The 23,019-nt window shown below is 46.8% G+C and overlaps 1 protein-coding gene across 4 annotated transcripts in view; it reads left to right on the top strand.

Moving 5' to 3' along the window:
• The window catches only part of APC (APC regulator of Wnt signaling pathway), a 175,222-nt gene that overhangs the window by 105,370 nt on the left and 46,833 nt on the right, over window positions 1-23,019 (top strand). For all 4 annotated transcript variants that reach the window (XM_074995225.1, XM_074995224.1, XM_074995227.1 and 1 more), the window contains exons 6-7: window positions 3,635-3,748; window positions 12,959-13,042. In XM_074995225.1, coding sequence (XP_074851326.1) covers window positions 3,635-3,748; window positions 12,959-13,042 — 198 coding nt within the window. The remainder of the gene's footprint in view (window positions 1-3,634; window positions 3,749-12,958; window positions 13,043-23,019) is intronic.

The following is a 23,019-nucleotide window of genomic DNA, read 5'->3' as shown; positions in this document are numbered from 1 at the left end:
TCTCTAATTTTTTATTCAGTATTACGTTCAGATCCCTTTCAGCAGTACTACTGCATAGCCTAGTGGTCCCCAGACTAAGAGCATGAAGTAATGTTCAATTGAGTGCAACAGGGCCTGGGACAGCCCCTATGTGGGGTAGGAAGGGAGAACTACTCACTCTGCCCTCAACTGTGCCCTGGCTACAGCCTTAGCTCCTGGCACTGGCTGCAAGTCCCTGGCCCTAGCTGCAGCCCCATCACTGGCCATAGTCCCAGCAGCGGCTTAGGCTGTGTTTTCTGTCTCCAGTTCCCAACCATACTTCCAAGGGGAGCACAGAGAGTTTCTATTGTGGGTAAGAGGGGCCTCAACAGAAAAAGTCTGGGGTCAAGGGGCATAGCCAATTATTCCCTGTTTTATTTTTGTGTTTTGATTTTTTTCTTAAATATAACTTTGAACGCTATCGATCTTCATCTTATTGATTTCAGACCAGTTTTTCAATGTTGTCTTGAATTCATATACTGTCCTCCAAAATTGTTGCAACCTGTCTCTTGGTGGCATCATGTGGATATTTTAAATACAGATTTTTTCATTTTGTTAGCCAAGTATTGAATAGTGCCAGGCCCCTCTAGGACCTCCCTAGAACTGTCCTCTCCCTTTGATAGTATAATGTTGATAACTACTCTTCTTAACTTTATTTTTATTGGTTTTATATAAAATAAACACATAGAGAAGATAGAAATAGCCTATAAATAATACATTTCAGCATCCATTGTTTGTAAAACATGGAAGAAACAAAAAATTCTCAATCAATAGAGGACATGCTGGACATGAATTAAACATCTAAACAGATATATAAGCGAGAACTACAGGTGCTGACAGAATTGCCGGGCCCCTAGGCTAAGTGAGGGGGTGACTCTGCGCTGCCAGAAGGGATGGTACTTCAAGTGGAAGAAGATAGTCCGGGGCTCCAGCAGCAATTTAAAGAGCCCTGGGGTGCTGTTGCAATAGCAGTGACAATAGCCACAAGCCCTGGGCCCTTTTGAATTGCTGGTCCCTGGAGCAATTGCTGCCTTTGCTCCCTCCTCCTGCACATCTCCTGTCAGCAGGCCTGGCAAGAACATAGCTTACACGTATCTGGGACGGATGTGTACTAAATTGCCAAAATATACAGTAGCTTCATGGGTGACCAGACCTCCTCATGTTTCTTCCAAGCATTTCCATTGAAGAATTAAAATCTTGGTACATCACAAATCAAAAAGTACTAATAACTTTATTGCAAGAACTCGTATAGCAGAAATGGATTCCAGTAGAATCAAGATGATGTAGTTAAGCATTGATTACTACTCATCATTGCTTTCTAGGAGCAGAAGCAGAGCCCATCTTAATTCATAAAATATAACTTTTCAATGTATATAAGACTTGGTCTGATCCTGAAGGCAGATACATTTATGTTGACAGCTGTATCAGTTTCAAAAAGCTTATGGGGAAAAAATGCCCCACAAGTGTTTGTGGGTGAGTGATATCTTTTTCCCAGGATGCATTGCCCTCATTCTCCTCCTGTTGAAAACAAACATCCATTTTTCTGAAGTTTCTTTGCCCGATGAAATTGTCATCTGTATTACAGTGCCCCCACCCGCAAGCTGTCTCTAAGTGCCCATTGCTGGGACTGTGTTTCATTCTGTCCCTTTCTAAAGAACAGTGATTTTAAAAAATAACCTGACTGTACCATGTCAACAGGTCACTTAACTAATATCTGTCCTGCCCCCGGTGAATAAACACCAAATAGGTGGGCTTCAGAAACTGAAGCCTATGATACCCAAATGGAACAATTGTCTCCATGTGACTAGGAAAAGACTTCATGTTATTCTCAAGAAAAGAAGGAAAAGTGTGGGGGGGGGAAAAGCGATCAGATGGGTTTCCGAAGGTGAACCAGTCTTAGCAAATGAACTCTGGGAGCACCCAGCTAACTGTATTATGTCAACAGGTCACTTCTTTTCCCTGGTGAAAACACACCAAACAGGTCACTGCTGGGACTGTGGTCCTCTGAGCCACATGCTTTGGGAAGGGAGAGTACTGCAGGTGTTAGTATCAGTTGCCACCCCCTCCCCCCGGCACATATTGCCTCTGAGGGGCTGGCCCCCAAGTAACCTGTTGACATTTTTTGATCAGTTGTGTGCCTACATGGGGGACGGAGGGGAAGCCAGCCCCACAAATATTTGCTGGGGGGCAGCCCCCCCCACAGCACACCCCTTGAAAATGTGAAGCACAAAAGCCTTTGTCCTGTGCAGGCCAGGGTATGCTGCTGTCTGGAAGAATGGTCCGCACTGCACAGCTGGCAATGGGGCAGGGGCTAGACCCCTAGCTTCATGGCTCCTGTGCAGGAGGCAAAGCTGCTTTGCACAAATATGAAGCACAGAAAAGAAGTTTCTTGGCCTCTCTTGCTAAATCCTGTGCAGGGAGGAAGCCTACATGATCTCCACAGCCCAGCTGCCACGTGGTGTAGTGGGCGGGGGAAGTAGCCCACCCACTGCATGGTGCCTTTGGAGGGGGAGTGGAGGTAGCCACATGGTATGGTGGGGATTAGACCTCCGAGTGCATGGCGGGGAGGGTAGAGGGGCTGCGCTGTACAAATGTGAAGCACACAAAAGAAATTTCTTGGCCTTTCCTGCTACATCCTTCATCCCACACAGGGCAGGACATGCCTCTGTCTGCTGTGTTGCTGCTTGGTCCCCAGAGCCAAGCCACCACATGATGTAGTGGGGCAGGGACTAGCCCGCCAGCCAATATGAGGTCCCGGCTCTTCTGATTGCTCCATGCTGGGTCTCTTTTTCATGGCTTAGATGCCATCGCTATGCTGATCAGAAAGAAAATGAGTTCAAATCCTGGGCTTCCTGCTTCATGCTTCCTTGCACACCTGGAGAGCAGCAGAGGTGAAAGTGGCCAGAACATACACATTCTGGGCATTGTGGGATACCCCTGGAGACCAATAAAATTTATTATAAGTAATGGTGTTTCCACACTAGCATTAGTTCGACCTCTTAAATTTGAACTTGGCTTTAGGCTGCTTTGGAAGGTCGAGGCAAGAACGTTGACCTTAGTGCCCCTTAAAATTGACCTAATGGTATTTGCAGTGAAGACAGTCGCATTGTAAAATGGAGTTAAGTGCCTTAAAATCTACTTTATGTTCCAGTGTAGACATACCCCAAGTCCGCTTAATATAATATATTCTAGTGGTATGAGCTTGACGATCTACTGCATTTAACAATACTGTCAAAGTATGTGCACTAGCAGTTTTTGATTGATATGTACATGGATTATTTTCCCAGTGCTTAGAGAACTTGCAGGATAAGTCTTCTCGTGGTATGTAGATTTACATGTTTCGGTGTCTGAATTCTCCTTGCATGATGTTGTGTGGTCTTTTCATCTTGAAGTATTTTGTATAGATAACTTACATGGTTTACAGGAAAAATGCTAGTCATTCACTAGTATTATGCATCCTCGTTAATAACCAACGCAATATTATTTTAAGACCAGTGTTCAGTTTTTTTGTCTAAATTTATGAACTTCTAGTAGAACTTAATTGTTTTGCATTTGTTCAGAATAGCTTTTATCCAGATTTGTTTGCTAAAATGTCTTTTCCGCATTTGGATTCCAGTTCTCCTTGCAAACAGACATGACAAGAAGGCAGTTAGAATATGAGGCAAGGCAAATCAGAGCTGCCATGGAAGAACAATTAGGTACTTGTCAGGACATGGAGAAGCGGGCACAGGTAATGTACTTCTGTTTAAGACTAGGTTTTACTTTTTAAAGTTAAACTGAATGTAATGGTTTATCCTTTCAATTTTATTAAATTGGTGATTTTAGCTTTGAGTTATTTATGAACGTAACAGTAATATTTTTTTAGTTTTTCCATTTAGAGAACTTTTTAAAATATAAAAATGGGAATCAAAGCACGTACCATACAGAATCACTGTTCTCCACAATAAATGAACAAATATAGGTCCACTGAAGTAGTAGAAGACCGAGGAGCAGTTCTGAGAAATTCTGAAGTAGGTGATGGTCCAATATGATAATATTTTAGAAACTTGATTAATAAATATTAGAATTAATAATAATGGTAGCTTTAAATAGCATGTGTCTGAGATGGCATTTTCTTCAAGTGTTTGCTCAATATATATTCAAGTTAGATGTGCATGCGTGTGCACAACGATCAGAAAAGTGTTCCCTAGCAACTGCCAGCCAGGTCAGCTAAGAAGCCCCTCGTTAGTGGTGCCTATGCAAAGCCTATGTAAGACCCGGACAACCCAGCACCCTTCAGTTCCTTTCTTACCACCTGTGAGGCTCTCTCTTGTGTGGCAGAGTACCTCTTGCTGCATCATTGTTCCCTCGCTCTCTGTGCAAATAAGCTGTGAATAATTGTTGTTTTTGGCTCAGTTAGTGTTAGGTGGCCCTCAGGCAGAGAGGGTCTTTCTCATTCTCTCGCTCTTTCCCCTCCAGGGGTTAACAGAATGTCCCAAGGCTATAAGCAGTGTTGTGATTGCTTAAAGACCATGCCGGCAATTTACTGCTCCTGCCTTTATTGTTTGAGTAAAGCTCATCAAACAGATAAGTGCTGTATCTGCAGGAGTTTCAAGCTCTGGTCTTGTAAGGAGCATGACTTTTGGTTCCATCAGCTCCACACAGAGTCAGCACTTCAACTGCCACAACAAGGCTGTGCAGTGTGTGTGGTCCTCAGCTTTGGGCTTGACACCGAGAAGGAGCTTAGTGCTGAGAAGGACTCGCCTCGTCTGAAACCTTCGGCGCAACACCACTCTCGCTCTGTTGTGCGCCTCCAAGATGCTCAAGTTGTTAGCACCACCACCGTGAACACTAGCTTCATCAGTGTGGAAGATACCAGATGCTCCTGGGGCCTGAGGTCCTGATGCGCCTGTGTCATGGGCACTGAGCCCTATCTTCTTGGACTCTCACAAAGGTGATGCAGTGCCTGTTGGTCCTTCGTCGGCGCCTGATATGTACCAGGCAGTGCAGGGACTCATAGAGATGATGAGTTTCCTGGCGTGTACTGAGGCTCTGCCTCTCAGTGAGTATTTGGGGTAAGCCTGCGCTCCTGACTGCACTTTTCCAGGTGCCATTACCCAACCACTTGAAGTCTTGGGCCCACACTGAGTCTTGGCATGGCTGTCTGAGATGTCACTGGTCTGACTCAGGGTGCCGGTCACACTTATATCATCCTTCCCTGTCCCCCTCGATGCCATCATCAGGGCCTCCATTGTGGGGGCATCCGACTCTGGCTCTTCGGCGTACACTGCCTCCTGCATCAACGTGTGGTGCCACACCTCACCTGTCCCAGTGGCATCTCCTCAATGCTCATCTTTGGGCTTCAGAATTCATTTGTCTTGGTGGTATCCTGGGGCAGCTCAGGGATGCCCCTGACTCCACTCCCATCTGAGACTCAATCCCATTCCCTGCTTTGGTCTGGTTTCCTTCATCAAGACCCTCGCAGGTTCGGCTCTCAGCATCTGCCCTCTGCAGTGTGCAAGGCTTCATTTCCTCAGTGTTCCCACTCCCTGCACAGATCTTGCTCTTGACACTAGTCTGTGTCCTCACTGCTGATCCCCTCCTCAGTGCTGTGGTGGTTCTCAGCTCTCATCTGGATACTTCTCTCATTCCCAGTGCTGCTTAACTTCTCCTTTTTCTGTCTTCTCATGGTACTGCTCTGCTGTGTGACAGTGCTCTCTTTGATGCCGGTCCAGTTCTCGACACCCTTCGCCCCGGCACTCATCCTGGTCTCCTCACTGCTCTCACATGCCTCATCAGTGCCGCAAGACCATGCGTTCCAAGCCAGACGTTGGCTGCACTCCTTTGGTGGCTCCTCCTGGAATGGCTCCTTCTTGGCCTTCTCATTTAGTCTCCCCTACTTCTTTGCATGGGTGCACAGTATCAGACCCTTATGACCTGGAACAAGACTCTGCTGCTTCCCGGTGGCCTTTCTGGATGCCATGGGTGTGCCACAAATCACAGGGTACCATGCCTTCTGCTCAGTCACATAAAACAACTACCTCCAAAGCCTTTGAGGCTATTGTTAGCTGCCCACCTCCGGGCTCTTGTCCTCCCACTCTTCCTGAGGTGGTACCCTGCCTTGCCAGCTGGAGGACTTGGCACTGGTGGTGTGTCTGTTGGCATCTTCCAGTTCCTTTCCTGATGAGATGGTGGCAGGTGCTTTGGTCTCAGGACCTCTGCCCATGGACTTCTGAGCACTCCAGGACCACCTCCACTGCACAGCCACCAGCTTCAACCTCCCTATGGAGGAAGTTGCAGTGTGTGTCAACCTGATCTGTAACATTCTTGCTTCGGAGGGACCCTCCTGCATGACCCCTCTATTCAATAAAACCATTAGAACCACTGCCTACACCATTTGGCAAACACCGGCCTCTGTCTCCCCAACTGCTCATGGGGTAGAGCCCAAGTACTTCATGTTTGTGAAGGATTACGAGTACTTATACACCTACCGACATGCCCTGTTCCTTGGTGGTGGACTCAGTTAATGAAAAGGAACATCAGAGTCGTCAAGCTCTGGACCCAAAGTTCAGGTATTCTAGATGCGTGGACCTTTTCAGCTGCAAGGTCTGTTCCACTGGGGGCTTTATGCTCAGGGCAGCCAACCATCTGTTTGTCCTCAGCTGCTACAGCTATGACTCTTGGGCTGCAGCCCTCAAGTTCAAGAAGTCTTTATCTGAGGGGGGAGTTCTCCAGCCTTGTACAGGCAGGCAAGATGGTGTTAAAACTTGCCTGCAAGCGGCCATAAATGTGGGAGATATGGCAACCTAGTCAGTCACTTTGGGCATAGCCATGCGTCGGGTGGCCTGGCTCATACCGTTGGGCCTTCCTCCAGAGATCCAGCGCACAATCCAAGATTGTGTGGGGTTGTTTGCTCAGCAGACCAACTCCCTCCTCCATAGTCTGAAGGACTCTTATAGCACTTCAACGTCCTTGGGCATGCATATGCCAGCTATGCAGCACAAACCATTCAAGCCACAACCCCAGCAGCACCAGGCCTTCTCAACCACATGGCTCTCAGACACCTACCAGCACAAGGCACATTACTCTCACCACGGGGCTCTCCTTCAGCAGTCTGGGTCCAGTCCAAGTTCTCCTCCAAACACTCCTTTTGAATGGTGCGCTTGAACCCAGAGTACCTGCAGCATTGAATGCTACCTTGCCATTTTTCAACAGACCCTGCCCTTTCCTCCAGCCTGGTCAGCCATTATGTCAGACAAATGGGTCCTCAGGACTATATCTGTGGGATACGGCATCCCTTTCTAGTCCACTCCACCCTTCCCCTGTCTCTTTTCAGGGACTCTTCGCATGAGCAGCTCCTCCAGGAGGTGCCATTGCTTCTGGACTTGGATACTGTGGAGAAGGTAACCTCCTTTATACCAGGGTCAGGGATTTTGTTCCTGATACTTTCTGGTCCCAAAGGCAAACAATGGGTTACAACCCATCATGGACCTCTGGAAATTAGTTTGTTGTGTCCCACAAGTTCTGTATAGTGTCTCTGGGCCACCATCATTCTCTCTCTGAACTTAGGGGACTGGTACACTGCCCTTGACCTAAAGGATGCTTACTTGGTTATTTCTATTCATCCTTTATGCTGGTGGTACCACAGGTTCACAGTTATCCACCTGCACCTTCAGTTTATGGCCATCCCTTTTGGGCTGTCCGCGGCCCCCAGGATATTTATTAAACATATGACATTGATGGCCAGGTCTATGCATATCTGAACTGGGTCCTGCTCTTCACGTCAGGTGCAGGATCAGGTGACTTTGTGGTTGAATCCTCCCAAGCAGGCTTGCGCAGGGCCAGTGCAGCAGGCTCTCCTTCATAGCTGCAAGCTGTCTATACGATGGTCCTACTTGGTCAAATGGACCTGCTTCTCCTGCTGGTGCTCATACCTGAGTCTACCTCTGTGCCACAAGAGCTAGACCACCTCATTTCCCTGAAGCAGCAAGGCCTTGCTTCTTCCTCCCTAAAAGTTCACCTGGCAACCATGTCAGCCTTCTATCCCGGAGAGGGCAGATGCTCTGTTTTTTGCATGCTTGACGGTGAGGGTATGGATGCACGCCATCTCCTATTTCACCAGCTGGTCCTGGCTTGGGACCTTAACACATTGCTCTGGTGCTTTTGCCACCCCGCCCCCCTCCACCAACCACCACCGCACCTTCGAATGTCTGGCCACTTGTTCTTTCCTCTCCCTTTTCTGGGAAGTGGCCTTCCTGGTGGCTGTCACTTCTGCCAGAAGGGTGTCTGAGCTCAAGGCCCTCATTTTGGAGCCCCCATACACTGTTACGTAATGACAAGGTCCAGCTCCGCTCTCACCCAGCTTTCCTGCTGAAAGTAGTCTCTGGTTCCATGCTAGCCAGGACTTTCTTCTACCAGTCTTACATCTTAAACCTCATAGCTCCCAGTGGGAGCAGCAGCCGCACTGTCTTGACGTGAGATGGGTTCTTGCCTTCTATATAAACCAGACGAAGCCCTTCTGAAAGATCTTTCGGCTCTTCATGGCTATTGCTGAGCATATGAAGAGTCTCCTGGTTGACTATTAGTGCAGCTCTTCCTGGATCATATCCTGTATATTTGTGTGCTATGACCTTGCTAAGGTTTCCCTGTCACCTGTCATGGCTCAGACTGCATGAATTCAGGCCTCTTCAACGCCCGTCTTGGTGTACGTGCCTCTCCAGGAAATCCTGTTGTGCTGCTGTGTGGTCTTCTGCATACCTTCTTGTCTCACTTTGCAATTGTGGAGCCATCAAAATGAGACGCAGCCTTTGGGGTTGCTGTCCTTTAGTCAGTCATGCGTTAACTCCACCCCCTCCTGGGTTTAGCCTGGGAATTGCCTAACTTGAATAGATATGAGCAAGCACTCAAAGAAACAAAAACAGGTTACTAACCGTGTTAACTGTTCAAGATGTGTTGCTCATGTCTATTTAAAACACTCTCTCCTGCCCCGCTGAAGCAGTGGATAGCAAGAAGAAACTGAGGGTGTTGGGTTAGTTTGGTCGTAGGTAGGCTTCACGTGGGTGCCTCTCCAGAGTGCTCTCCAGGTGACCCAGCTGATAGTTGCTAGGGAAAACTTTCAGATTGCTGTGTGCATTTTCAACTAATCTGAATAAATATGAGCAATGCATCTTGAAGAACAAGAGTTACAAAGGTGAGTAATCCCACTTTTTCTATTGTTATGCTGTCTTCTTCTGGTTGCGTTATTGAGTTTAAAATAAAATCCCACTACTTTTGTTAAACTTTGTCACAATGATACATATATAAAAGCCTGTTAAGTCCAGATGAACCCATAAAAATATATTTATACTCACTATGCCCATAAATCCATTTGCTCCAACAAAGGATGATTTTTGCCTTCATGAATGCGTGCATAATTTTTCAAGCAGACTTTGCCTCATTTTGAAAACAGAACCCCGAATGGAACTCTGTAGCACCAGAAATGGAAATTATCTTTTGCTGGATGATGATCTTAGACCCCTGTCACTTTGTCACTGAAGGCCAGAGAGAAGGATGTTGCAGTAATCAAAACACGAGATCAAGAGAGCTTGGACAAGAATTGTAGTTGTTTAGATGGGTAAGAGAGGCTGTGTATTAAAAGCAGAAAGGATTGGCAAGATGTAGACCTGGTATGTTGATGAATATGTAGATTGAGGACTGTGTTTAAAGTCAATGCCCGATTGATAGGCCTGAGCAAAGTATTAAAAACATGAGGTAACAACCAGAGTTTGAGTGCCAGGTGAGGAGCTCTGTTGAGTTTTGCAGAAGCTACATATCCACGAGCAAGTGCCAGAGTAAGGTTTAGAGTTCACTTTGAATGGACAGAGTGGGACAGGTCTGCAGTAAAGAGGTGTATTTGTGAGTTATTATAAATGTAGTAGCTTAATTTTTATCTGTGGATGAGATTGTGTACAAGATGAAGAAGGGGAAGAAAGAAGGACCAAGGATAGAGCCTTCTGTTACCCTTTCAGAAAGTTGGAAGCAGCAGAGTCCTGTTCTAAGTCACACTGAAGGAGCAATCAGAGATTTTGGAGAACCAGAGGAGGACCATTGTCAACTGTGTAAAATACAGCTGCTGAGGCACCAGCAAATCCCCCATCTGGAAATATCCCATTTTACAGTGCTCAAGACTCGGTTGGACAATTCATGATCTTTAGTTTGCCACTTGGTAAACTAATTAATGCACAGTTTTAGGTAAAATGTAAAACACTTTTATTAACCAAAGAGAGAGAGATTTTAAGTGACTTTATGTAACAGACATAGAGATGAAAGTTGGTTGCACAAGAATAAACTGTGGCTGACCACAGGCAGCATGCTCCAAGAGCCTGGTGGAAGGCAACTATACTGGAAGCTGGGTCTGTGCCTTTTTGTTCCCCACCTAGGTTCATGAAGAGTGTGGCCCAGCAGCAAAAGCAGGCAGCTGAGGGTCATTAAGAATAAGCCTACAGCAAAAAGGCTAATCAACTACCTGCTGTCAGTTAAGGCCTTCTGTCCTGCTATAAAAGGTTTCACCCAGGAAGAGGGTGGAGTGAGAGGGGGCAAGGGGAGGGAGAGGAAGAGAAATGGATCAGGAAGTGATGCTGAAGAACTGAGGTTTGGAGAAAGGAGGCGGCTTAGCCAAGTCAAGGGAGAAGGTGCTAGAAGGAAGTGGTAGGCAAAGTGGCCCAGGGAAAGGCTGCTGTGTTTGGGGCAGGTGAAAAGCCCCACAAGCTGCCACCAATCTAGGGTCCCTTGGCTGGAAGCCCTTCCTCTGGACAGCTGCTTCAGCAGAAGGGTGAGACATCAGGACCATTTGAAGAGGGTCTTGCCCTCTTCTTGTGACTTGCTTATGATAAAAGTGGCTTGGCAAGCGGAGATCCTTGCCCCTAGAAAGACCAAAGGCAGAAGAGGAAGGGCCACCGTGAGTCTGAGGCACATGACGAAACCTGCCAAAAAGTGCTAAACCCCTAGGTGACAAGGGACACATCATAAAACTCAGTGTAAATTTTACAGACTAAATAAAATTTGAATGAAACAGTCTGTCACCTAAATAGATGTTTCACAGGCAGGTCATGATTCTCAGTACACCGGCTGAATTTCCTTCCCAGTCTTGACCAGTCTGCCCAATATCAAGTCTTTGCCTTCCAGATAGTCTCCTATGTATTGGGGGTGGGGAGGGGGAGAGGGAGAAGTTAAGTGATGTCACTTTTCCTTCTTTTTATACTTCCTTCCAGCTGCTAACAAAAATGGTGTGAAGTGATGGGGAAGGCCCATCTGTGCATTTGTCCTCTTCTAGTGTACTTTGCGGTAATGGATTCTTCAGGGTGCCTGTTTGCCCAGTAGCAGTTGCATCTTTTTGCTACTGAATGGCCCCACCCGTGAGCACCCCCCTACCTCACAACCTATTCCAGTAACACACACAGCAATGTTTCATAATTTCACATTCAGTGACCATATATATATCATTTATCAGGATGTTAAGGTTCGACAGGTCAAGATTTTTTTTAAATGATACCTCCCAAGGAATGCATTGTACAAAAGGCATGCATATCATAATCATGTGACAGTGGTGAAAATGGGAGTTCTATGCCGTTACTTGCAGGTAAAGAGTATCACGTTTTTAAAAATAGATGAAGTATTAGGAAACAAATAGCGCTAATCCTTGCAAATATTAAAATTCCTCAGCAACAAGCATTTAAAATATTTTGCTGAAGTGTAACTACATGCAGAACTGTTTCGTTGTTTCAACCTAAGAAAAATTAGCAAAATAAAGAGGTTCTATCACATGAAAGATTTTAGATTGTAACATTTTACCTAAACATTCATTAAAAGGACGTTGACAACACTATTTAGAACTAAAAAAGACCCTACAGTAGAAACTATTAAATAGCTAACCTTTGGCACATGTTGCAACACATAGATGTCCTCTGTTTTGTTCTAATTCTATCTAAAACCAGCAAAGGCTGTCTATCTAATGACAACCACTGGGAAACCCTCCTGAGTCATAAGCACAAGAGTCTTGTCAGGCAGTTCTTCAAAATGTTCCAGTTCCATTTTTATGAGTAAGCTGAATATTGACATTTATAAAAAAGCTTGTCAGAAAATCTCATTTTTCTGATCATTCACAAGTCATACAGAATGGAGTAGCAATACAATGACCCACACCTAGTCACAGGCTAGTTAGTTACAAACTGGGCTTTTTGTAGTAGCAACAGAATACCTTTTGAAATAATGGAACTATCATTTTGGAAGGATGACAATGTTCTCTTATTGCTAAAACTGAGAGAGCATGATTTGGTTTTAATGTTTGTTAATATGTGGTTACACTTGAGTTCTTTTGAGGTTTATGTGCTCTTTTTTTGTGCTTAGTTTCCTTTGGTTGGTGTTTCTGAGGTCAGTTTTCACTAATGTGGAAGTTAATGTGATAGGATTAACAAAAGAGTACATATAATTTGTCTAAAGACTGGCTGATAATACATGGAAGTTATTCAATATTTTACATTCTGGATAAGGAAATTCCCACAAAATGTCTATAGCTGTGTATTTAGTTTTATTCATATTTTACAAACAGTGCACCTAAGAAAGTGAGGTAAAATAACTTTCTCGAGGCTATGTAGTACATCAATGACAGAGTGAAGGTTAACTTTTTAGTGGGAGTGGGGTAAGTATATTCTAGCTAATGTGTCTCTTACTTCACTTTGATCATTCATATAATGTGTTTAATAGTAAATAGTAAAGTTGTGGTAAAAAACTCAGCTGACCATTATGTCATGTAAAGTATTTTTACATATGACTCTTTCCATGATGATGTGTAGCTACAGAGTTACTACTGAAGAAGTAATTGTGTTTTCCACTCAGCAGTTTTTGTCATGAACTTTTTCCATATTCTCGATTTCTACAGAAAATATTTTTAAATGATTAAATTTGAAAATTTGTACATTTTCAGGTAAGAGTGGCAAGAATTCAGCAAATAGAGAAGGACATAGTTCGTATACGACAGCTTTTGCAGTCTCAAGCAGCTGAAGGAGAGGTTAGTGAGTCTTGGCCTTTTTTTGCTTAGAGGATGCGTGTGCATGAAACAAAGCAAAAAATAAACTCTGTAATGCTTAATAGGCTGAAGTATGTGGCCTAAAATATTTTGCTTCAATAAATGACATGCTATAATTACATTAGGTCTTGATATTCATTTCGCTGCTAGTGTCTTTCTTTTTTTGTTTTATCTTTTCAGGGGAGGAAGAAATATTAATTTTGCTGCTAGTACTACTGTTACATTGCTTCAGCCAAACAATAGGTGTCTCTTGCTTTCTCAACCATTTTAATCAGTTAGTAGTGCTCCTATAGCCTTCTGTTTTCCTTGGCAATACATTTTAGTCACACTTCTTCAGTGTACTCAAATGAGGTAAAGGTAGAGATACATAGAGAGCAGCGTGGGTTACTGCTGCTCTCCAGGTCTGGTGATACTGGTATTTGAGATGCAAGAATTCAATGAAGAGAAAAGACTGCAATGTCTTAGAAAGGTTCGGACTTAGATTTAGCAAATAATTATTACAGCCAAATTATTTGGTCAAAGGATTTGTCATGTTTTCCTAATATAGCTGACAAATTGGAGTATAGTAATTCTCTTTCTAAATTTAGAAATCTGATGAGACAGTACATAGTTTGTTAATCTTCTGAGAACTACAGATGGGAAGAGGGTAAATGCTTATCCAGTTTGTGTCAGACCTAATTTTATAAGTCATGTATCACATTTCTACTAGAAAATATACAAATAAAGGTACATAAATGATTAAAATAAAGCTTCTACATGCCAATATATGTATGTTAACGGTCATCAGTGGCAGCCACTGTAGTTAGAATTGTATAATATTTCCATCACCAACATATTTTACATACTTATATGTTACCCAGACTTTCATCACTGGCACTGTAATTTGCCATAGGTGGTCTCTGTCCAACATTAATCACAGAGATGTCGCCATGTTAGTCTCTATCTTCACAAAACAAAACAAAACAGCGTCATTTACCACTTCAAAGACAAACAAAATAATTTCTTAGGTGATGAGCTTGCATGGGGCAGACCCACTTTTTCAGATCTGGAAGTAGTGCTGAAAATGAACTGGCATGACGAATATATAACAGATTGGTTAGTTTTCATTTCATTTTCTTCCTATCAGCTGAATAGGACAGAAATTGGGTGTGTGGGGGTGATGGGTGCAGAGGAGGGGTAAGAAAATTACTCGATGCAAGCGTCCATTAAGTTAAGTGACTTGCCTGAGATCGCTTGGTCCCATAGTAAAGAGATTCTTGAAGAATTCTACAGAGATTTTAACAACCTGCACCTGACCATCAGTCTAAGCCTTGACCAAGCCACATGAGAGATCCATTTCCTGGATACCACAGTAAAAATCACTGGTGGCCAAATCAATACCACTCTCTACTGGAAACCCACTGGCCGCTACACTTACCTACATGCCTCCAGCTATCATCTGCGACACATTACATGATCCATCATTTATAGTGAAGCCCTTGGATACAACTGCATCTGCTCCAATCCTACTGACAGAGAGCAAAAACTTGAAGACCTGGCATTTATAAAACTTAATTATCCACTGGGAGAAGTGAAAATAACACATTGAGAGGGACAGATGAATATCCAGAAACCAGCTACTTCTAGACAGGCCCAAGATGGTCAATAACAGAACACCACTTGTCTTTTCCTATAGCTCCGAACTCAGACTCCTCTAGCATATTATCAGCAACCTCCAGTCTATACTGGAACATGTTGCTAAACTTGGAGAGGTTCTGGGAGAGATGCCTGTGCTGTCCTACAGACAACCACCTAACCTCAGGAAAATTCTCACTAGCAACCATGCGCCATACCACAGAAATACTAATCCTGGAACTTTTCCTTGCAACAAACCCCATTGCCAGCTCTGTTCACATATTTATTCTGGAGACACCATCACTGGACCTAACCTCATCAGTTACACACTCAGGGTAATTTTTCCTGTACCTCCACTAATGTTTTATATGCCATCATGTGCCAGCAATGCCCCTCTGTTATGTACATTGGACAGACTGGACAATCGCCTCGCCAAAGAATGAATAGACACAAAACAGACATAAGGAATCTGAATACACATAAGCCTGTCAGAGTGTGTTTGTTTATACGGAGTGGGCCTGAGAAGCTGAGTCCTAAAACAAAGAGACTTGAACGCCAAATTACAAAGGGAGACATCTGAACTGGAATTTATTCTCAAATTCTATACTTTGTGGGTTGGTCTTAATAGAGATAGCAATTACCTTATGCATTACAAAGACAGCTTCCCCGTCTTTAATATTCATTGTGATTTCAGGCAAGTCGCTTAACGTAATAGACACTTGGAGTAATTTTCTTCTCATTCCTTCACACTTTTTGCTGCTCCCTCCTCTTCCTGTTCCATTTAGCTTATTTGTGAGCTTTCATTTCATTTTTTTCTGTTTCTCTCTTATGTTTGTCATGCCAGTTCACTTTCAGCTCTGTTCCCAGATCTGAAGAAGTAGATCTGCCGAACGAAAGCTCATGACCTAATAAATTATTTTGTTAGTCTTTAAAGTGCTGCATTACTGCTTTTTTGTTCTATCCAACGTATTTTTAAATTGAAGAAAATTCTCAACCATTTTGGAATTGAGAGGATAAAAACTAGCTTTTGCCAATGTAAAAATAGTTCATTGTTTTTCAGAGAATTACCAGAACCTTGAAATTGGGCATTGTAGGAGGAGCTAGTAGCAATTACTATAATTAAGCTTGTCTGACACTTTCCGTAGTTTGCTTCTGTTCTCAGTTGTTTATAACTTTGACATACTTCACAATTTTCCATGCTTGCTTTAAACCTCAGGCTGACTTGGAGTATCAATTGCAATAGTTGAATCATTTCAGAGAATGAAATGGGGAAGGAAAGAGGATTTGTTCTAATGTCAAGGGATTTTTGGTGCATGTACATGGTTGTGAGGGGTGTTTGTTTTAATTCCCAACATCTTTTTCAGTGCTTCGAGCATCTCCTTACTTTGGAACAGGAACTTGAAATTTGACAGAGGTAGTGCTGGACAAAGTGCCTTTTGGCATCCCCATAACACTCTTCCCAGATTTGAATAAGTTACTAGAAGTTCTGAAATTGACTATTTGCACATGTTCCGTAGAGCTTGTTATGGGCTTGTTGCTAAAAACTTAAAACATGCCCCTGCACTGGGCATGCTCTTCCTCATTGTGGGGGGTGGCAGGGGTGGAGTGGGGGGTTGGGTGATCCATTGACAAACTATGGCCTGTCGCACTAAGTCTCCTATGTAGTATGCACAAAGGCTGATAGGAGGAAAGGTGATAGAAAGGTGTCCTGAGCAGGAACCAAGAGGAGGTGAACGTGAGTCCTAGTCTCAGCTGTTCCAGTGACTAATCGTGTATATTATTTTTGCTTTGTCTGTCTGTCTGTCTGTCTGGGCAAGGTTCTACCATGCCATCCCCAGCCCCACCTCCAGCCAGCGTGAGGCCCAGCCATGTCCCCCAGTGCCCCCCCACACATAACACATTGTGCCATCTCCCTCCCTTGTGCCCTGTCTCCTTCGCCTGGCCCAGCCCCCTCCAACAGAGCCTTGCCCCCCCACCGTACTAGCCCCACCCATCCCTCAGCCAGTGCGGAGCCTGGCCCATCCCCCAACACCACTTCTGCCGAGCCAGCACAGGTCTTGGCCCACACGCTTTGGATACATATTACAAGTTTGTCTAGAACTTCCTTTCAGCCCAACTTCTGTTTGCAAGTGGAGCACAACCATGTCTCTAGTATTAATCATGAGCACTTCACAGCCTTTATTCTTCAAGTGCTCGCTCATATCTATTCGAGTTAGGTGTATGCGAGGACTCACAGTTGTCAGAAGGTTTTTTCTTCTTCGAGTGGTCCCCGTGGGTGCTCCACAATAGGTGTCGGGCTCGCCCAGCACCGCAGATCAGAATTCTTCTAGCAGTTTCTATTGGATCGTGCATGCGCCAATGCGCGCCGCTCCCTTGCGCGCCCCCGGCCATGTGCGCAATCCAGTCCCCACCAGTTCCTTCTCAACCGCCATCAGCTGCAGACGGAATCCACTCCAGCTAAAGCCAGAGACAGATAAGATAGTAGTTGTTTTTTACATGTAGTTTGTTTGTTTGTCACTATTATACAAAAAAAAGTGGAGGTGGGGAGAGAAGAGCATATTAGATAGCAGAGAGAAGAGGAATGAAGGAGGGGCGGACAAGAAGGCTGTTAAGCCGTCTGCTACCCTGACGGCTGTGAATGTTATTTTGGGTTAGAAAGCACTGATTAGTGTCTAAGTACCCTATTAACAGTAAAGACTCACTGCGATGGCTTCCTCGGGGTTTAAGAAGTGAGAGTCATGCCGCGAGGCTATGCCGGCCTCAGATGGGCATAGTGAATGCATTCGCTGTCTGGGAGAGTCTCATGTTACCCAGAAGTGTTCCCACTGCGCTAAGCTTACAGCCAGGGCCAGGAAGGACAGAGAAATGAGGCTCAAAATGATCTTGTTTGATAAGGCTCTCCAGCCTGAACCGCCAGAGAAGCCTCACGCAGAAGGGCCTTCTGGGTCGCATAAAAGGAAGGCAGCCTCTTTGACCCCCTCTGTGCAGAAGAGGAGGAAACTCTCCCTGGCTCGATCCTTGCCGGCAGTCCCAGCGAGCAGGACGAGCGCAACGCAGAGCTCCCAGCCGCGAGCTGATGAAAGCAGCAGCACAGCAGCGCGCGTGGCAGAGGCCAAGCCTCCAATTATACAAGAGGTGGCACAAAAGGCGCCATGAGCGCCAGCACGGCAAGCGCTGGAATCGGCGGTGCCGTGGCACTGGCTCCCGCAGCGCCAACAGCACAGGGGCACCTGGCACGGAGCCTACCGGCGCCGGAGGAAGCTACCCGCGTGGCACCGCTGTTGATGGTGCCGAGCGCGGTGCCGACAACGGGGCCGCGATCCCCGGCACCGGAGGGGGCAGCGCCCACCCCGCAGGGGAGGGGCAAGGCCAGAGCTAAAACCCGGCACCTTAGTCCATCTCCAGGCAGGGCTGCCCTGCCCTTATCACCCAGCCCCCCTCCCGAGATACACACACCGCATCGCCGGGCTGCAACTCCACCGGCTTACTTCGGGCCTCCCTCTCCGTTCCTCCAACCAATTTCGCCATGGCTCAGGCCACCTTCACCATTTTTGGGCATGGATCCCCTTGAGTACTATCGCAAACCAGCTTCCCCACTGTCAATGTCCTCTCAGAGATCCCGCTGTCCCAGACATCATGGGTACACTCTCCGATCGTGGTCCAGGTCTCCATCACCGGCCCTTGCCCATGTTGCTATGGTGGTCCTCATCATGTTGAACGCAGACACCGCAGGTCTAGATCCAGGGGCAGGTCCTCTCCTACTATTCATCAATACTCCCGTGTACACACTTGCTCTGGGACGGGAACGCAGTTGTCCCAGGGGGAATTAGGTCCAGAATCCCGAGACTTCCCTTCACAGCCCACCAGGGAGCAAGTATACCACCAGACTTGGGAGTCAGAGGATTTGGGGGAGGTGTACCCCAGCGGTTCCTCCTCATCCTCCCCAGATGGGGCCATGGCCCCCGGGGATGTCTCCTCTCCGGATAACCTTAAACAATTCCAGGAGCTGTTCAAAAGAGTAGCATTCACGCAGGACATTCAAATAGCAGAGGTGCAGGAGAAGCACCATAAACTCCTGAAAAATTTGAGACCCCCGGCTTCATCTAAAATCGCTATCCCGCTGGATGAAGCCATTATGGAGTCAGCCACTAACATATGGCAGACTCTGGCCTCTATTCCGCCTACGAACAAGAGAGCGGATAAGAAGTACTTCATCCCAGCCAAGGGCATGGAGTTCCTCTTTAGTCACCCACAACCCAATTCTTTGGTGGTCGAATAGTCCCAGCAGAGGTCGAAAACGTCTCAGTACAAATCAGGGGGATCGGATAAAGATGCTAAGAAACTAGAGCTGTTCAGCAGGAAGGTCTGCTCCTCCTCTACCCTATTATTGAGAATGGCAAATTACACGGCACATCTATCAAACCATAACTTTGACAATTACTCTAGACTCACTCCTCTCATGGATTCACTCCCGTAGGACAAGAAGCCAGTGTTAAAGGCAATTGTCCAAGAAGGCTACGTGGCGTCGTGGATGGGAGTCCAGATTGCCTTGGACGTGGTGGACACAGCGGCACGTTCAACAGCAGCAGCAGTGGTAATGCATAGGGAATCCTGGCTCCAGATGTCCGGTATCCCCAGAGACCTACAGGCGAAGATCGTGGATCTTCCCTTTGATAAGCAAAAGCTGTTTGCCGACTCAACCGACTCGGTCCTCCACACCAGCAAAGACTCGAGGGCCACACTTAAGACCTTGGGTATGTATACTCCCCCATACAAGAAAAAGAAGTTCTATCCTCAGCAAAGATGCTATGCTTACCAACCACAGCACGCTCAATATCAGCGAGACTATGTCCAAGGGCGCCATCAGCAGCAGTACAGGACCCCCAGACGACGTTCTCAACAAAGCCGTACACCCTCGGGACAAGCCCAGAGACAGCAAGTTTGACGCTTATGTAGAGGGCTGCACCATCAACACCATCGCTCAATGCCATTCTCATCTCATGTTCCATCATCGCCTCAAACCGTTCCACTCCCAATGGCAAAAGATCACCACAGACAAATGGGTGCTAGAAATTATAGCCACGGGTTACACGATCCACTTCCAGTCGCTTCCACCGACGAAACCTCCCACCCGGCCTCATCTCAGGGACGCTGCCCATGAGGCGAGGCTGAAGCAGGAGGTAGATCACCTCATGTTCATAGGGGCGGTGGAAAGAGTGCCGGAACAATTCCAAGGGAAAGGTTTTTACTCATGCTAGTTCCTAACAGAGAAGACAACAGGAGGCTGGAGGCCGATTTTGGATCTACGGGGCCTCAGCCATTACTTGCGCAAGCAACGCTTTCGGATGATCACAGTTACTTCCATACTTATGGCACTGGACGATGGAGACTGGTTTGCAGCCCTTGACTTACAAGATGCTTACTTTCATATAACAATCAACCCGGCACACAGACGCTTCCTCCGCTTCACGGTCAGCGGGGAACATTTCCAGTCCAGGGTTCTTCCGTTCAGCCTATCCTCGGCACCCAGAGTCTTTACCAAAACCCTGGCAGTGGTATCAGCCTACCTGCACAGACAGGGGGCGTTTATTTTTCCATATCTGGACGACTGCCTACTGAAAGGGGCCTCAAAGGCAGAGGTCCTACGCATGATACACGTCACCGCGAACACGTTTACTTGGCTGGGCCTAGTTATCAACCTTGCAAAGTCAAAGACTGAACCCACGCAAGATAGAGAGTTCATAGGGGCATGCATAAACTCTATCGCAGCAAGAGTATACCTGCCTGACGCCCGCTTCCGCACCATCAGCTCCCTGGTGCAAGTCATGATGTACAGCCCCGCGGTGCCGGTCCTAACATGCCTGCAACTGTTGGGGCACATGGCGGCAGCAACGTTTGTGGTACAGAATGCCAGGTTACACATGCAAAGCCTTCAGCATTGGCTGGCGAGTGTTTACAAACTGGCATTCCACACTGTCCACAGGGTAGTGTCGCCCACGACGGAAGTGCGCAGATCCCTAGCGTGGTGGGGAAATCCCAAGAATCTGCTAGTGGGGGTGCCCTTCCACCAACCACAAATTCCTATTTTTCTTACTACCGACACCTCCCACATAGGATGGGGAGCACATATTGGCAGCAAGGTGACGCAAGGGCTGTGGTCCCCTGCGGAACAGACACTGCACATAAACATACTGGAGCTCAGAGCGGTGTTCAATGCGTGCAGACATTTTCGGAAATACCTACACGGCAAAGTAGTCGGGATCAATACCGACAATACCTCCACTATGTTCTACATCAGTCGACAAGGAGGGGCATGTTCCTGTGCGTTATGCACGGAAGCAGTCCGATTGTGGAACTGGTGCATCGCCACCAACATAATGTTGAAAGCCTCGTACTTGCCGGGCGCCCACAACGTGAAGGCAGATCGGCTGAGCAGGCACTTCGCACTCACGCACAAATGGCAGATCCGCTCCGACCTGCTTCGGCGCATATTTCATGCATGGGGGTTTCCCCCAGTCGATTTGTTTGCCACCCAGTAAAACAAGAAGTGTCCCCAGTACTGCTCCAGAGAAGGAATAGGGCGGGGGTCCCTGGGGGATGCATTCATGATTACATCGAAGGGCCCACTACTCTACGCGTTTCCCCCCGCAATGCTTATCCACAAGGTTCTGCAGAAAGCCAGAAGGGAGAGAGCTCGCATGATACTCATAGTTCCAACTTGGGACCAACAACAGTGGTTTCCCTTGCTTCTGCGCATGTCGGATCGTCTACCACTCCCCCTACCGGTGGTGCCAGACTTACTCACACAGGCTCAGGGGTCCATAGTGCACCCGCACCCTCAGGGACTGCGCCTACAAGCATGGTTAATCCATGGCTCAGCGCCTTAGAGGGCACGTGTATGGAGGGAGTATGACAAGTCTTAGAATGTAGTCGAAGGGCCTCCACCAGGAGCACTTACGAACAGAAATGGACACGCTTTACAGCTTGGTGTTCCGCCAAACAGTTAGCTCCCCTCGACGTTCCCATAACCATAATACTAGAATACCTATTGGACCTCAAAGGAGACAGGCTTTCTCTATCCTCGATAAAGGTCCACCTTGCTGCTATATCAGCTTTTCAGCATATAGAGGAAGGGCCCACCATATTCGCCCACCCTATCGTCACAAGGTTCTTGAACGGGCTGGTAAACCTGTACCCCCCTCGAAAACCGCTACCGCCGTTGTGGAGTTTGGACTTGGTGCTCAGCACGCTATCGGGACCACCCTTCGAACCCTTAGCCACGGTACCCGTCCGACTCCTTACTATGAAAACAACCTTCCTTCTTGCGATTAAGTCAGCCCGCAGAGTGAGTGAGCTCGCAGCAGTGATGGCAACACCACCCTGCACAGTATTCTCAAAGGAGGCGGTAACCTTACGGTTACACCCAGCCTTCGTTCCAAAAGTTTCCTCGGAGTTCCATCTTAATGAACCAATAGTTTTACCCTCGTTTTACCCGAAGCCTCACAGCTCCAGCAAGGAGGCGCGCCTACATCTCCTAGATGTGAGAAGGGCGTTGGCCTTCTACATAGACAGAACTAAGTCCTTCCGCAAAACGGACAGGCTTCTGGTGTCTCTCGCTCCCAGGTCAAAAGGGGAAGGCCTCTCTTCCCAGAGAATTTCGAAGCACATTGTATCCTGTATAAAAATGTGCTACGAGCTTCGAAAGACCCCTTTGCTGGCTCCGCCTGGGGCTCACTCCACCAGGGTGGTGGCGGCATCAACAGCCTTCTTCAAGGGAATTGCGTTAAAAGACATCTGTGGAGCAGCAACCTGGTCATCCTACGACACCTTCACCAAGCATTATGCCCTGCATCGGTTATTTGAGGAGGATACCCGTCTGTTGACAGCAGTCCTCTCAGGGGCAAGCTGCCCATAAATCGATTACCCACCTCCTTACTTGGCTTACTGCTGGGTAGTCACCTATTGTGGAGCACCCATGGGGACCACTCGAAGAAGAAAGACAAGTTACTTACCTGTAGTAACGATGGTTCTTCGAGATGTGTCCCCGTGGGTGCTCCACCACCCGCCCATCTTCCCCGTTTCGGATCTCTGTTTGGTGTTTTTCAGGAGCATCCGAGGCGGTTGGTCAAGGAACTGGCGGGGACCAGATCGCGCACATGCCCGAGGGCGCGCAAGGGAGCAGTGCGCATCGGCACATGCACGATCCAATAGAAACTGCTAGAAGAATTCCGATCTGCAGCGCTGGGCGAGCCCGACATCTATTGTGGAGCACCCACAGAGACACATCTCGAAGAACCATCGTTACTACAGGTGAGTAACTTCTCTTTTTATTCCTGCTGTTTCCT

Source organism: Carettochelys insculpta, chromosome 5 (genome assembly GCF_033958435.1).
Source record: "Carettochelys insculpta isolate YL-2023 chromosome 5, ASM3395843v1, whole genome shotgun sequence".
Lineage (NCBI taxonomy): Eukaryota > Metazoa > Chordata > Testudines > Carettochelyidae > Carettochelys > Carettochelys insculpta.
This window is presented reverse-complemented; position numbering and strand designations above follow the sequence as displayed.